At 46.5% G+C, this 15,794-nt stretch overlaps 3 protein-coding genes across 3 annotated transcripts; 1 reads left to right on the forward strand and 2 right to left on the reverse strand.

The window, feature by feature from the left end:
• Window positions 1-986: 986 nt before the first annotated feature.
• timmdc1 (translocase of inner mitochondrial membrane domain containing 1) lies at window positions 987-6,220 on the reverse strand. Its single transcript, XM_084004223.1, has 8 exons — window positions 6,074-6,220; window positions 4,870-5,182; window positions 4,534-4,699; window positions 4,357-4,445; window positions 3,785-3,852; window positions 2,796-2,874; window positions 1,603-1,713; window positions 987-1,519 (listed from the first exon to the last, which is right to left on the reverse strand). Exons 1-8 carry the CDS (start codon window positions 6,096-6,098, stop codon window positions 1,273-1,275), a joined length of 1,098 nt encoding a protein of 365 aa, XP_083860349.1. The 5' UTR covers window positions 6,099-6,220; the 3' UTR covers window positions 987-1,272.
• A 203-nt stretch (window positions 6,221-6,423) lies between these two features.
• poglut1 (protein O-glucosyltransferase 1) lies at window positions 6,424-9,852 on the reverse strand. The gene is made up of 11 exons (XM_084004229.1): window positions 9,752-9,852; window positions 9,235-9,325; window positions 8,985-9,128; window positions 8,769-8,904; window positions 8,561-8,682; window positions 8,417-8,476; window positions 8,188-8,287; window positions 8,023-8,081; window positions 7,757-7,924; window positions 7,492-7,548; window positions 6,424-7,403 (listed from the first exon to the last, which is right to left on the reverse strand). The coding sequence occupies exons 1-11, from the start codon at window positions 9,822-9,824 to the stop codon at window positions 7,247-7,249; spliced, it is 1,167 nt and encodes a 388-aa protein (XP_083860355.1). The 5' UTR covers window positions 9,825-9,852; the 3' UTR covers window positions 6,424-7,246.
• Window positions 9,853-10,240: 388 nt separating this feature from the next.
• Window positions 10,241-15,047, forward strand: LOC311009831 (calsequestrin-2-like). The gene is made up of 11 exons (XM_084004242.1): window positions 10,241-10,681; window positions 11,932-12,016; window positions 12,157-12,257; window positions 12,796-12,904; window positions 13,417-13,490; window positions 13,719-13,849; window positions 13,928-13,973; window positions 14,041-14,095; window positions 14,182-14,282; window positions 14,369-14,443; window positions 14,517-15,047. Exons 1-11 carry the CDS (start codon window positions 10,439-10,441, stop codon window positions 14,724-14,726), a joined length of 1,230 nt encoding a protein of 409 aa, XP_083860368.1. The 5' UTR covers window positions 10,241-10,438; the 3' UTR covers window positions 14,727-15,047.
• The last annotated feature ends 747 nt before the right edge of the window (window positions 15,048-15,794 follow it).

Genomic DNA, 15,794 nt, shown 5'->3' on the forward strand with positions numbered 1-15,794 from the left:
TCTAAACGTTGGGTGGGCTGAGCTGGATATCAAGATATCATTGGTTGGTACTAGCTTACATAAGCATATATATACCGGTATGTCGTTTTACAGGAAAAAAAACTGAACTTTGAGACAAAAAGTGGAGATTAGAAATCAAATTGATTCATACATATTGTTGGAATATGATCTAAACGGGTTAAACAGATTCTATATTTAAAAGAAGACATTGAACATGACTGTGTGTGTATTATTATGTCTGTTCTGATTCAATTCTGTCACGTCTAGAGATAAATGTCACAATGTGTACTTTTTATTCAGGGTGCGTTTGCTGTTCCCCAAGACCACCACTAGAGGGCGGTGAGAGCCCAGTTATACTGTATAATGCGCTGATGGAGAGGATGATCAGGCAGTTGCAAGTGAAGCTCAAATAAAAAATATGTTTAAATATTAATATAATGTATTTGTTACACTGTTTTGATAAAAGAGTAGCTGCCTGTTTAAGTACGTTTTGAAGGATTAATTTACACTGCAATTCAATAAACAATAAAAGGGAAAAGAGCACTTTTCATATGAGGCAACGTCACTTTACAGATAGGAGAATGCTAAGACAACTGCAAGACTTGGAGCTGGATATCTCCACTGACCGAGTTGTGCTCTGGAGTGCGAGGCTCCCTCCGTCCGTCTGCACGTCGCCACTCACTGCTGCATCCTGGGGCCCCAGCTGTTGCCGTGGCGCATCTTGTTTACACCAGGGGCCAAGGCTGCGTTTGACCTAGTTGCTGGAAAAGAAGCCCAAGAGGCAAAGTGGAGAGCACACGACGACGCGTAACAGACTTGGGGAGAAGAAAGGAGCAGTTCGGCCACAGACGTGAACTGACATTTTGATCCTCCAAACAACAGATAATGTGAAGAAAGCCGAGGTCACGTCTTGTAGGCGATAAAAACATGAGCTGATTAGGAAAAGGCAGAGGAAACATGGTGTGTATCCATATAGGAGACGTGTGTTTCTTTCAGATAAGGATGTTTTATTAGGTTGAGTGATGAAACTTCTGTTGCTGTAAATGTGTTCTTCTTGACTGTTGAAAAAGGGAGCATGTCACGACACACACACAAGTACATCTATACTTATGAGGACCCTCGTTGGCATAATGCGCCCTTAGAACCAGCACTTTAAAACTCTTAACCTTCAGTCCTTTAATATCCTTGTTTTACCAAAGTGTCCTCCCAATGTTTGAAAGTTGGTCCTCACAAACATAGATAAACACAACCGTGTCTTTTAGCAGCTTCCAGTCAGTCAGTGAGACGGTGTGTGGAGTCCCATTTATCCTCCCAGTTGGGTGACGTCCCACCTTCATAATCCAACATTGAGGCAGCGGCTGTCATTGGCTGCCCGCGTCCCGAGTCCCGAGTCCCGCCCTCGTTCTGCGGTAAACTGAGCAGCTCCCGGATCCTCTGCATGTCCTCGTTTGTCTCCTCGGCCTGAACGCTGACGTCCAGGTCTCCGATCAGCTCGTCGGTCAGGTTCAGACGTGCCGACCTTGAGTGTTTGGCAACATCAGGGTTACGACACAAACTTGTTTTTTTGAAATATCCCACGAAAGCATAAATATCATATCTCACCATTCTGTGAGTCGGAGCTCATAAAGCTCCCGGCGCTCCCTCCTCCTCCTCTCTCTGGCCGTTTCTCCTGAGACCGACTGCATGCTGATGATCAAAGCCCCGGTGGGAATCCTGTACAGAAGTCATGGAAACAATCAGATTAGTTTAATTGCATCAGAACACAATGAATAACACAAGATATACACATCCTGAAAAAACACTTTAATCTATGAAACCATCCTCAAGCGCTTCCTGTTATGTCTAATCCGTATGGAACGTTAATAGGTGTCACATGTAGGATCTCTCAATGCAGCTCCATTAATTGCTAAGTTATCTATATACTAAATTCCTCTTACAAAACCCTGGCCTCCGGCTCCACCCAGTCCTTCCCGTCACACCTCTGCCCGGGCATGAGCATGATTCTGGGGTGAGATCTGGAGCGTGATGTGCTTTCCGATTAGCTGCCTGCTTTCATTTCCCCCCCCCCCCTCCTCTCCGCCGCCACGACTGCACCTGGCACAGCCGGGGCCGAGGCTGTTTGCACACATCAAATGCTCCAGGTGGCTGGTCACTCAGGCAGACAGCTAGAAGAGGAAGAGGAGGAGGAGGAGGAGAGGGAGGAGGGGGATGATGATGCGGGCATGGAAGCCAAGAGGAGAGCGGACTAAAGCGGAGCCAACATGGAGCCGACGAGCGCAGAGACAATCCAAACCAGCCCTTCCAGTCTGTTACACCGCCCAACACCTCGCACTCCATCTCCATTACACAACCACATTCAAATGTGCTCGTGGCGCCGCGCAGTCAGCCGAGTGGCCAGTGGGACGAGGGGGGGAAGGGGGGGGAGGGAGGTCCAGATCAGACCGTGGTAGATGGCGATGAGAGGCTGGAATAACAGACATGGTATAAATGGAGAGGGGCAGCTGCTGCCTTGGCCTGCCTCCTTGCTCTTGTACCCAAAACATGGCCCTCTGCAGCGCACATGAGTCCCTCTGGCACCGAGAGTTGGAGGTGGGGGGGTGGTGGGGGGGGGGGGGTCAGCTGGACGACAGAGGGTTGCTGGGAGGGGCACAGCTGGCTGCCAGAGAGCTCACCGCTCTCAAGCACATGGGCATGAACGTGGGCACGGGCAGATGATGAAAACCCTCTGCAACTTTGAATGTTACTCAGTTGTGTGACGGGGATGTGACTGGATACTCGTGGAAGCCGAACCTTACCCCAGCACTGCTCCGATGATCGATCCCGCCACCAGGCCGCCCAGACCCAGGTTCAGTCTGAAAAGGCCTCCAGTCACAGCTGGGAGACGAGAAAAGACTCATTATTGGAATCAGGTTGCTGCCAGAGATCACATTCATCCCAAAACATCTTTGTGAAAAGCAACCTCGACGGCCTCGTGTGTCCTGCTGACGCTGGTTTAGTGTACAGAGTGATCAATGATCTGGCTCCGCCCCCATCAAAAGAGTTCATATCTCAGCTGACGTCGGTGACTGAGTTCTGTTATTAGAGCAATAAACTTTTGGAGCTCGGGGCAAAGTTCAAAGTTCAAAGATTTTCAAATTCTATAGATTTAGGACACGTCTGAACAGAGATTACATTCTTTCATTAGGCCGGCTGATTCTACCGTCCACTATCACTAACAGTGCATTTTAATTCTTTATTATCAACCAATCACACCTCTTTAAACGAGTCATGTGTCATATCCAGCAGCAGCATGTAAAGAGTATTTCCTTTCTTGCTCAGAGTCGCTCTGAGAAGCTTCCGAAATCAGAGGATTCTGTTTTCTACACAATATAAAATCACATTTCCTGGAATTCCTTGTTTTATGAATTATTTTATGGGCAGTGAGACGACAGGAGATTGGATTGGAGTCGTAGGAGGCGATGGCTCTCGGCCACAGGTGAACCGAGGTCGACGCCCCGGCAAACTGTCCTTGCAACGCATGAATTTTTGCTCAAGATAAATATTTGAGGGATCTGTGTGCTCTGGGGGAGTGAACAGGGTTGAGGTTAGGATAGAGTCGAGTCTGAACCCTTTGGCAGTTCATGAAAAATCTGGTACGACTGTAATTCATTCTCTGGTGGACAAAACATGGTTCACATTTACATCATCATCGGCAGAGAAATCTATGAGTATGTAAACCCCATCGATCCCAGAGATCGTGAACTCCTGGATGAATAAAAAGGTTTTAAAAGGACGCGTGACTCACCTCCAGCTGCAGCATAATGGCTGAGGGTGTACTTGTCTCGGTACACAGACAGCCCTGTGCTGACGGTGCTGAGGAGGGAACACAGACAGATGAGCAAAACATTTAAGGTATTGAATATAATCAAATTAAAACATAATCTAATGAAGGAATAGCGCCAAGGAGCCTGAACCAGCAGGACAGAGACTCCCAGATCTCTGTTCCTTTTAGGCTCAAAACAGCTGCCAATGCATTATTTTATTATACCGTTAGATTAGATTTTTTTATTTTGGTGTGTCTTTGCTCCCGTGTGACTCCTGCCTGTTTGTCCAGGGGAGAGGGGGCGTGTCCTGCCTCCTACTAACCATGGAGAATCACCTCACCTCAATCAACCCCACTTCAAAACACCGGAACCATCCTTTTAAAGCCTTTCTGTCTTTTATAAAGCACTTTGAATACAAATAAACACCTTTAAAAGTTGGGCTTGTTTAGAGGAAAATAGCCGAATCTCGTTAAGTTAAAAAAACCCTCCTTTGTTAAAGTTTGTGTTCACGTTCAACCTGATTAATTAATTGGTCTGGGCTTCGTTTACTAACTTGAATAAGGTGACAAATGCAGCCACTCGCCAGCTCCATCTCCATCCATATCTGACGAAACCCCGGATCGCTGCATTATGGGCCGAGCGCTGAATCAGACAGACAATCAGAAGGTCATTCAACAAAAGGTTTAAAGTCACACGCACATCCATATATAGGCCACTTCCTGCCACTTACCACCGCGTCCACTCGGCTGGTGTAGATTTCCGCCTGGCTGAGTTGGATGTAGCGCTGCCTGGCGTGGCGAGCTGCTGGCAGGCCTCCGTAGAACAAGCCCGCTACCGCGGCAACCACGCCGCTCTTTATCACGTTGGTCAGCTCCTCTGGGTGCCGCTGTGTCGCACTGCAGGGAGACAAAACCAACTCAGTGCAAAGTATTCCTCATCTTTTTACTATTATTCTTTGGGCTTTTGGGTTACGAGCACACAAGACAAAGGGGCGAAATGGAAGCTTGGAAATTGAGAGAGAATAGAAAGAAGATGTGAAAGAGGGAGGAGAAACAGAAATACCAACTCTTTGTCAAAGAGGTCCTTGATACGATCCCATCCTGAATCGGGGAACTCTGGCTTGCCTATGTTGCGTGGCATGGTGCTGGGAGAGGGGATGGGTGCAGGACTGGTGGAGGAGGAGGAAGAGGGCATCTGTGCAGCAGCCACATCAGCTGCGTGGACCCTGGGGAGCAGGAAGCAGAAGGAAGGAGGCCTGGCGCTCTGGATGAGGCCCTGCAGTAAGCCGGTGCACAGCGCGCCCCGAGGGACCGAATCTGCCCCCGGTCTCTGAGGGGCGACGCCTGTTCTGGCCCGTGGATGCATCTCGCTTCGGCAGGCTGGAGAGGCAGAAACACATGGCGATGGGTCGGGATGCGACACACTCTCCATCCTCAAAATGAACAGCTTTAAGGCAAATACAATGCTGGCAGGCTGTCTAACGTGGCAGCTGTTAAATGGCGTGGCCCTATCAAAACACAATGGGCACACAAGCAGACTTTCTGGGGAATGTTGCTTTATTGCCTTCAGAATGAGGCATTGATGTTTAATGCAGTGCTGGGACCCTCGGGTCCTCTGAGTGTGCTGGCTGATCCAGGGTCAAAGATCAACACAGAGACCAGCTGATCTTCACAAAGTTATCTGTTAGAATGGGGAAATGCCACCCAATCATAATATGACTGAAAGTCTGCCATTTGTTCCTTATCATGTACTTATCAAGTATATCCTTTATATCTTTTGTGTCATCATGTGAATCTAATGTAAACAAATGTCCATTCAGGGTTTAATTCCTGCTGCTAGCAAGCAAGCCTTTGTTGAGGCTGTGTTAACTTGAAATGGGCATTTGTTAATACCAGTGTGCTCTAATAAAACACATTTCTGACTACATTTCTTAAACATAGATAGTTACGTCACCTGTAGCCATGCTAATGTCTTGAAAGTCAGTTCCAATCAAACCTCACGTCAGACTGACTTCCACTGCTGTTAGCTAATTAAGCTAACGGCGTTTACACTATGACGGACACGCGCAACAATTTAATTGTTTTTGTTTCGTTAAAACTACATTTCAGTGGTCTGTGTACGTCCATTGGTGGTTGAAAAACTACAGTATAGACGGAGTACATCCTTTAGTGTCAACGTAAATACAGTCTGTCCGATAATGGGAGCCTTAGCGTTGACAGTTAGCATGGTATTAGCTTCTGTCGTATTAGGGATTTAAACAAACAGCTTACCAGCATGCAGCGCGGTAATTCTCATGTATTAACGATGTGTTTTGTGGTTATTTTACTACGTGTCTACATTTCTGTTCTTCATAGTTGTCCTTGTGCCGTCTTGTTTCTCATCAGTGACTTTCCAACAGCCGGTGTTGTGAACTTCGACCCCCCGCTAGACGCTAAGCGGATGTGAGAACAGCGCCCCCCCGTGGTCGGAGGACGGAACGACTACGCTGCACCACTTTACACATTCAGAGCCGAATCTCTTACAAACCAAACTGTTTATTGGCATAAAAACAAGAATGTCACACAAACCACACAGCCAGCATACTAATAGACCATCCTTTGTAAAAAAAAAAAAAAATGTGAATACTACAACATATTCAACATGATGCTGTGTCAACTCTACATCATCGGTCTAACACCGAGACACGTTATTTTCAAAAGGTAAAAACACAACTACATACTTGTCATTATTGCATAAAGTTGGCACTTAGTGTGGAATGAAACGTGAGATGATTTTGTGCTACACGGATGCTGCAGTAATGAAAGGGCTGCTGCAGTTTCCTCAGTTGGCCAGCAGAGGGGAGTGCCGCCCCACCAACAACAGATCACATTCAATCTTTTTGCCCATTACTTCAAATCAGGGTTCCTGCACGTTTCCAATTTTTTTTAAAACATATACAAAAAGGCCAGATCATGAAACTGCAGGTATGCCTTCCATGTGGTGCATATTTAATATTCAGGAATTCCTTCCAATACAATGAACTGCATTAAATATGTAACAGCATGGTCACTAGTATTATTATCGGTAAATCCTCCGTGGATATTTGAGCAACAGTCAACGTTACACTTCAAGTATCTAAAGGGTTTAAGGTTATCCACAATTGGATATGAAATATCAATATGTTCCATATTAAATCCTCATTGTTTATGTTTCCCTGGTAACCGCATGTTTAACGTCACGCTACAATTGCTTATTGGACCAGAAGGTGTTCAATGACTCAGCATTGGCGTACACGGCTCCTAGTGACACTTAAAGGCAGAGTCAATGCATTAAACTACACCGATGACTGTTTTACACTGAGCTGTTGCTTGTGAGGGAATGGCATGTCTGCTGCAAGGCGATTACATTTATTATCAAGTATCTCCCACCCACTACAGCTGCCCGTGTTCTGCAGAGTCTCACTCTCACAGCTCCGTCTTGCTGGGTCTGTGGACGATCTGGTTGTAGTTGGTCTTCCTTGTGGGTTTGTAGGTGAGAAGACGGCTAAACTCAGTGAGGAGCCTCTCCCAGTAGCAGGAAACGTCTTGCATCCGCAGGTGGTCGAGGATGAAGTCCTTCCCCCTGTGGCGAGAAACAGGCACATTTGTAAATACATAACATGTTACAGTTCATTTCCAATCAAACTCCATCATAACGTAGGGCTCGTTACCTTGAGGCAATCTCCTGTGCAACGGCATCGTTCTCTTTGACAAACTGTAGTAGTTCCCTGAGGAGACAGATCAACGTTTAGCACACCTCATCGGGTTTTTAAGAGTATAACGCCATCACGTGTATTTCTTTGAAGCAGACAAACATTCATAAGACTATAAAAGTATGGAAATTAAAGTCTATTTTATAGTGCGAGAGAGGACACATTTAAATGGGACAACTTCACAAGTAAAGACATTAAAACCAGAAACTAGAAACCGAGGTACCTGACGTCAGAGAGGTCCTGCTTGACGGGGATGTAGTGGACCCAGGGCTGGAGCTGAGGGTAGAAGAACTCCAGCCACTCATCCCCCACATGAAAGACCAGGGAGCCGCAGAGGAAGAGATGTTTGAAGCGGAAGCTGGCTGCCACGCCTCGGAAGTTAAATAAATACCTGCAAAGATCAGAACGGGGGGAGGTCTTAATGATACGGGACAGATACAAATGATGTTGATTTGAACAGGGATGTTTGTTCTATTCCTTCTACCTTACTTGTATTTGCAGTGATCGACAAGTGGGATTTCTTCAGCCGGGGGTTTCCCTAGTGTGTCCTAACACAGGCAGAAAAACACGGGTTGCTATAGTTAACGCAGAGGCACACAATAACAATAATATGAGTGGCTTCAGAATCGTTATAGTAGTTTCAGTGTGACTGACCCTCTCAGACTTCCAGGCCTGGTTTTTCGTGTACTCTGCATCCACCAGCTGTGGAGCTTCTCTGGACAGAAGAATCAGAGGGTCGCGCTCTGGACTGGTTCTGTCGAAGAGACAGAGAAGAGAATGACAGCCACTTAATGATACGTCTGAACTTTGCAGCAACTGTGGTTAGAAGACAGCTGAGTAGAAAACGTGATGAAAACATGTAACATGGCATGAAATTACTGACCTGGAGCCTCTGAAGAACCCTTTGGACTCTTTCTTCTTCCACGGCGACTGTTCCGCAGACCTACCACAACACATCACATGGATGAGGCACACTGAAATGACACACTTCATCGGCTACGGCTAAATCCATCCATCTAAACCGTACTTTTTAAGGTCGTCCCTCATCAGATCCCATCTTCCCAGTCCAGTGGGGTAAATGGGCCACACAGCGGGCCCTCCCTCCCAAAAAGTCCACGCGGGGTACATGATATCCTGGTAGTCTGCCGTCTATACTCAAATCAAACATACACGTCTCAAAACCATTGCATTTAATAATCATCCGTTTGTGTTTTTCTGTGTGCCTCGAGTCTGACCTTACTGAAAGAGAACACAGGGAGGGTTGGCTGCACCCAGTTGGGGACTTGAGGGTAATCCCTGACGTTTACCACCATCTCCAAGTCGGGGAGCCTGTCTATCACCTCCAGGATGAAATGCTCCACCCCGCTGCACCTGAAAACAAGATTTCGATATATATGTTGCATACATCAAGAGTACATAAGGAACAAGGTGCTGAATTGGCAGACTCTTACCTGGCAGGAAACATGCAGTTGTGTTCCCTGTACAGCTTGTGCCCAATGATCTGGTAGTGTGTGCCCACCCCTCTTTGAACAGTCGCAGCCATGAAGTCCGCAGAGATTCCCTCTTTAAAGGGCAGCAGGTCATCCTGGAGGACACTGAGACAATAAACCGGTCGTGGCAGAGGATCAAGTTCACATAAAAGGAAGCACTAAAAAGGATAAAGGAAGTTGATCATGGAAACTGAGTTACAAGGAGACCCACCTGAGATGGCAGCTACAGTTGACGGGGTCGCACGGAGTGTACACTTTAACAGCATCAGAAATCTTGTCTCTGATTTTCTTCCACGGTTGTCCTACAAATAAATGGTACATGGTGTCAGAATGTCACTGTGACAGAGCTACAAGTCTAGTGAGTAAGCTCAACTGTCCTAAAAGGACCTCAAACGTGCTGCATTTATTTTATTCGGGAAGCAGCCGAACATTAGTGCTAATGTTAGCCTACCTGTAGCCAAACCACGCCCAGACTCATTTAATATCCTAAATAATACACAAGTTATTTTATGTTATTGTGAGCGACACTTCTCAACGCAATTCATTAAGTTAGCACAGTTAGCTTCGTGGAGTTAGCTCGGAGGCTAGTCAGCTAGCTCGTGAAGTGATGAATGACTCCCAACGTGAAAAGTTACTTCAAGTGGGTGCGGCGAAACTAAACGCGGCAAAGTCACACTAACACCTTTAAATGTGGTTTCAAGAGTCGCGTTTGTTTAAATGTGGTTTACCTGACACGGGAACAAAACAAAGAACACAAACTTGCAACGGTATTAAAAACCTCCACAGCCAGAAGCGCTCCATGTTTCTCTCTATCCTCTAGCCCCGTCTGAGGAGGAGAAACAAAGCGGCGCTCTGGGATCTGTTACTTCGGGCTGAATGCGGTCATTACGGTAATGCGCACAACGAAATTAATTCGCGTTACCGTAACAATTTAAAAGATGCTCCCCACAAAATCTGGTTTAACATTCACATTGTGTCTGTCAAAATAAATTAATCAGTTCTTCAATAATTTCATACTCTTATAAGCATTGCTGATTAAATGGATGGAGTCCTGACAGTTCCTTTGTTCTTATTTCTGAGTTTATGTCAAGGACATGGATGATTGCTTGTTTCACGGTCAAGGAGGGGAAAGGAGCAACAGAAAGAGAGACCCTCCTGGGAGTTTTGCGTCAGTAATACGAAGTGACGAGAGAGGAGGAGACAGAAGACAGGCAGAGAGGGAGAGATATAGAGAGGAAATAAGGATGAAATACTTATAATTTCATATTTGCTCGAGAGGTAATAGAGATCAAATCTAGATGAGTTTTAGAAAATCTCGTTTGTGTGGTGTATATCGTACTCTTCAACTTGGGCCTTGAGAGGTTCTTTGATTTCCCTGCAAACCTTATCCTGGCTGGCAAACTCCTCCACAAGCAATGCAGCAACTCTGGCTCTCCATTCTGTCTGGCCTTTGCCTCCGCCTGGTTTTCCTCTGCAGCGCCGAGGAGGGTCTCGAGTTCCCCAACTTCGACGGGAAGGACAGGGTGCTGGACATCAACGAGCGCAACTTCAAGAAGGCTCTGAAGAGATACGACATGCTGTGCCTGTTCTACCATGAACCACTGCCGGCCAACAAGGGCCTGCAGAAGCGGTTCCAGATGACAGAGTTGGTGCTGGAGGTGAGAGAGAAGGTCCAGAGAGGTAGACAGCTATTAAAAAAAAAAGAAAAATTACAATTATATCACTTGAATGACTTGATCATTTACTGCAATGATTATAAATGTATAGTGATATTTTGTGATGTATTACATTTTATTTCACGTGATTCATAAAAGATCGGTGTCCCGGTAATCAATGAAATATTGCCACTTAAAATATATATGCTGTACTGATTTTTCCTTCACCCGAATGAATTAATAATTACTTTGACTTATGAAATACCTGCAAAAACTGAGTTTAGTGCTTATTAGCCAATGTAAGCATGCCAAACATCAGCATTGTGTCGTCTCATAAATGGCCCAAACAACCAGCCAGATGTTAAAATTATTGGCTGTAAAGTGGAGAAGGATTCCCAGCCGTCACACGTTTTTACCTGCACACTCCAAACTGGCAAGCCATGACTTTAATCCCATTATGTGCCCTCCTCTGGGGGCCACATGTATCCAGGGATTTTTCTAGGTCACCCTGTTAATTATAGCTCGCTCCCAAAACTCTTTACTATCTGGCCGTGAACTAGAAAGGAGTAGCTCTTGCATCCATCTCTTCCTTATAGACCAGTATGGGAAACGGGGAGCTATGCTGGAAACACATTCAGCTAAACGGAAGCTGTATTTCTACATCTGATTTCCTTCCCCAAGCTGAAAGGGAAGCTCTGACTCTCAGCACAACAATGTGTTGACGATGGCAGCTCAAATACACGGAGCAGAAGGTGCCGAGCTGAATGCAGAGTAGAAGGAGTCTCTCTTTAATCCTGAAGGTGACTTCAAGTTGGCATTTTTATAATACAGAATATAATTGCAATGTTAACTTTGGGCTCCTCGTCTCTGCTGTGAATGAGACACCAATCAGAAGGTGTGTTCACACCAAACATGAGGTGAAAATTTGCACACACACCTTAAGAGCACACAGCAGTGAGGCGATGTGAGGGAGGATGTAAGATGCTTCTTACCCTCTTCATCCCCTGGTAGGAGAGTGCAGGGCCAGAGAGGTGTTGGTCTAGTCTGCCTGAACCATTGATCCTGACTGAGGCTTCTATTAGTTAGAATCTATTACCTATATAAGTGATCAGCAGCTCTCCTGTCTGTTGATAAGCCCATGACGCTGTCCGTGGTGCTGAATCTGTAATAGGCCTTTTCACCGTAACTGTAATTATGGTTGTGTTTTATGTAGTGTGTCATAGTCATGTCCATGTATCTGTGTGATCACCCAGCTCACAGCTCAGGTCCTGGAAAACAAAGACATCGGCTTCGGGATGGTGGACTCCCAGAAGGACGCCAAAGTCGCCAAAAAACTGGGTATGTGTCTGTTGATCTAATCAGATCAAATGCTTTCTTTCACTTCTCTTTCCCCAAACAGGAATAGACTTTACCTATTATGGCAATGGTTGCTACTTTCCTCTGAAGCCCTGAAAGTCATAAAGCTGTTGTCTCATTAGGTCTGGAGGAGGTGGGCAGCTTGTACGTCTTCAAGGACGACCGTGTCATTGAGTTTGACGGGGAGCTCTCGGCCGACACGCTGGTGGAGTTTCTGCTGGACGTGAGTGAAAAACTGCTATTTAAAATAAATGTATATATTTTTTTTATTATTTGAATAAAGTTATCAATCTTTGGTACTGATTAATTAACCACGAGAGTTTCATGACGAGGAAAACATATTTTTTCTCCCGGAACCAGCCATTTTTTTTTATTTTAAACTTTATTTTATTATTGGCTTGTTTTAATGGGTTTTTTTTTCTCCAATGCTTTTAATGTTTTATGTAAAGCACTTTTAATTGCTCTGTTGTTGAAAGGTACTATACAAATAAAATTCCCTTGCCTAGGCAGCTAGCTAGCTAGCTTAGCACAGCAGGGAGAACAACTAGCCTGCCTCTGCCTGAAGGTTAAAACAAATAAAATATTTTATTTATTTACATTATATACATTTCTAGAGATTATTCAAAGCAAACATAAACAGCACTCAAACTACACACAACTCGAGGAGGCAGGCTAGTTGTTCCCCCCCTACGCTACGCCATGCTAACAGGCTGCTAGCTGTTCCAGTGAGAATGACTTACATGAACCATACCGCCCCCTAGGTGTTGGAGGACCCAGTGGAAATGCTCAACAGCGCCATGGAGCTGCGAGCCTTCGAGAGGATGGAGGAAGACATCCGCCTCATCGGCTACTTCAAGGGAGAAGATTCCTGTTAGTTTACAACTAGCGTTAGCATTAGCACACATGATGAATGTGTCGGGGTACAAAAAAACAAACATCCACTCACATTTCTCCCCTTAAGTTGCCTCACCGCGTCCCCCTGATGCTAATGAGGAACCTGATTCCAGACTGGCACTCTCACCCGGTCCCACGGGAGCCTTTAAATAGCTTCTCTCTAATAGGTCAAACTGCAATTATAGTTCCTCTCACAGAAAAAGTGAAGAAGTGAGACGGGGGAAGATGCTATCTGGTGGGATATTACACTGGCATGGGGTTTTATTATGGAGCCTATTTCTGCCCAGTGATTGGTTGGTCCTCAGCTGTGACCTTGTTGGCCGCAGAGCCAGGAGCGTTACAAGCCTATAAAACTGTACCGAGGGAGACTTTGTTACTTGAGCTGGATGATGATGGGGAATTGAATGAAGCGAGTCTGATCACATATTGTAGATGATGAAGTTCGGTTTTCTCTAATTCTCTCTCCCCGTCTCCCTTTTTTTCCTCAGACTACAGAGCTTTTCAGGAGGCCTCGGAGCGTTTCCAACCTTGCATCAAGTTCTTTGCCACGTTTGAGAAATCTGTAAGTGCTGCTTGTGTTTTCATCAGATCCACCCGTCGCTCCTCCACAGTCCAAATATGGTCACTTCATTCACTGGTTGTAAAAATCCCAAGATGCCGATGTCCAAAATACGTTAGATGCTAAATATGAAGCTACAGAAACAGCTTGTTAGCGTAGCTTAGCATTATGTAACCAAATGTAACAATAACCCCATGATTATATCCTCCACCCGCCCGTTGTATGTTCCAGGTCGCCAAACATCTCTCGCTCAAGATGAACGAGGTGAACTTCTACGAGCCGTTCATGGAGGAGCCGGCCATCCTGCCGGGCAGACCGCTGTCGGAGATGGACATCGTGGACTTCGTCAACCAGCACAGGAGGTGGATTAGACCTGTTTCCAGGGTTATTTCCACGCTGCTGAAGCCTAGTTAAATGTGATGTAAATGTGCTCTCTGCAGGGCCACTTTGAGGAAACTCCGGGCAGAGAACATGTTTGAAACATGGGTGAGTAGATGTTCTTATCTTAGGCTGATTTGAGGCACATTCGTACTGAACCTCTTCCATTTCCTAGGAGGACGACATGGATGGAATCCATATTGTTGCGTTTGCCGAGGAGGAAGATCCAGGTCTGAGCATTTTTTTCCTGTCGCAGTCGTCGTCCCCATTCCATTTCTCTTTCGCACCCGAAGGTGAGCTTTTCTGTCGTCCCCAGACGGCTACGAGTTCCTGGAGATCCTGAAAGACGTGGCGAGAGACAACACCAACAACCCGGAGCTCAGCATCGTGTGGATCGACCCCGATGACTTCCCTCTGGTTCTGCCAAACAAGATCATTAAACTAAAGAAAATCCACTAAGGTCTCTATTGTCTCAGCTCACATGGTTTGTCTCGCCCTTCCAGCTGACCACGTACTGGGAGACGACCTTCAAGCTGGACCTGTTTCGACCTCAGATAGGCGTCGTCAACGTCACAGACGTAAGTGGCGCGTCAGATCTTAAGCTTGGGTCGGAGTGACTTCGACCTCACCTCTTTGCTCTCGCGGTTGCAGGCGGACAGCGTGTGGCTGGACATGTCCAACGACGAGGACCTGCCCACCCCCGAGGAGCTGGAGGACTGGATCGAGGACGTCCTGTCGGGGAGGGTGAACACGGAGGACGACGACGAGTCCGCTGACAACCAGGAGAACCCTGAAGGCTACGTCTCGGAGGACAGCCACGAAGGTCGCGACCCCGACGAGGAAGATGAGGGCGACGACTGAGCTGAATGTCAAGTGCCTGAAGCAGTGAGGATCGAGGAAGTAAAGCTTCTGTGTCGCATCAACACGTAACGCAACGAGTAAAAAAGCTGCTTAGTCGCACTTCTGTTCATTTGTGTTTAAATCTGTCAGCCATGTGGCAAACATCATGCTAACCGCTAACGTAAGTGCCAATAATCAGGACTCTCTCCGGAGCAAACCCGATACGTTTACTAATCGATGCTACGCCGATGAGAGCCTGTAGAGTCAATCGAAAAATTACCCTGAAAGACGCCAGAACGCCATTGTTTGTGATTCCTTACTCCATGATTGAAAATAAATTAAAATAAACGACGAATGTTCTGTAGCGCATTGATTTCTTGTGATTAATTCAGGGCAAAATAAAAGTATGCAAAGTTTTCCCTCATTAGGACGCTCCAGACCGATCTCAAGACAGCAGATTGGCACATATTTCTCCGTTTACACCTTGAATTATTCAAACGTCGGTGAATAATTCAGCATCATTACGCCTCCTAATGGGAGTGGGGACGTGGGCAGTGAGGTCGGGGGAGTCGGGGGGGTGAGACGAGCTAAAAGGCCCAACAAACTGCATCAGGAGCCGACACACCCCTGCAGGACATGAATTAATAATACGGGGGGCAAGGAAGAGTCGTTTTCCCCCCGGAGGTGGATGTGATGCAGCGTGTCAACAGGATGTTTGGATCACGGTGTGGGATTTACTCGTATATCTGAGAGGTTATCACAACACACAAGAGTGCGTTTAAAGGCGACCCGAGGCAAGAAGACGCCGGGGCGCTGTCTCCTGAGGACAAGGGAGCAGACATGGTGCAAGCACCTCCTCGCTCCCGCCAGAGGAGGGAGGACAGCACAGAACAAAAGACGGGAGATGGAGATTTCTGGTCAGAACCACACGACTGAGTCATTACGCGAGGACCGAAGGAAGGTAAAACATTCCATTTAGATGCAAATGCTCATTTCCCGCCTCCTTCTCCGGCCTGCTCGTCCCGACGAGCACCGGAGGGGGATTAAGCCGGGGACAGATGAGTTCCGACAGGCGGCCTCGCCGAGGTA

This window comes from Eutrigla gurnardus (assembly GCF_963514095.1).
Source record: "Eutrigla gurnardus genome assembly, chromosome: 24".
NCBI lineage: Eukaryota > Metazoa > Chordata > Actinopteri > Perciformes > Triglidae > Eutrigla > Eutrigla gurnardus.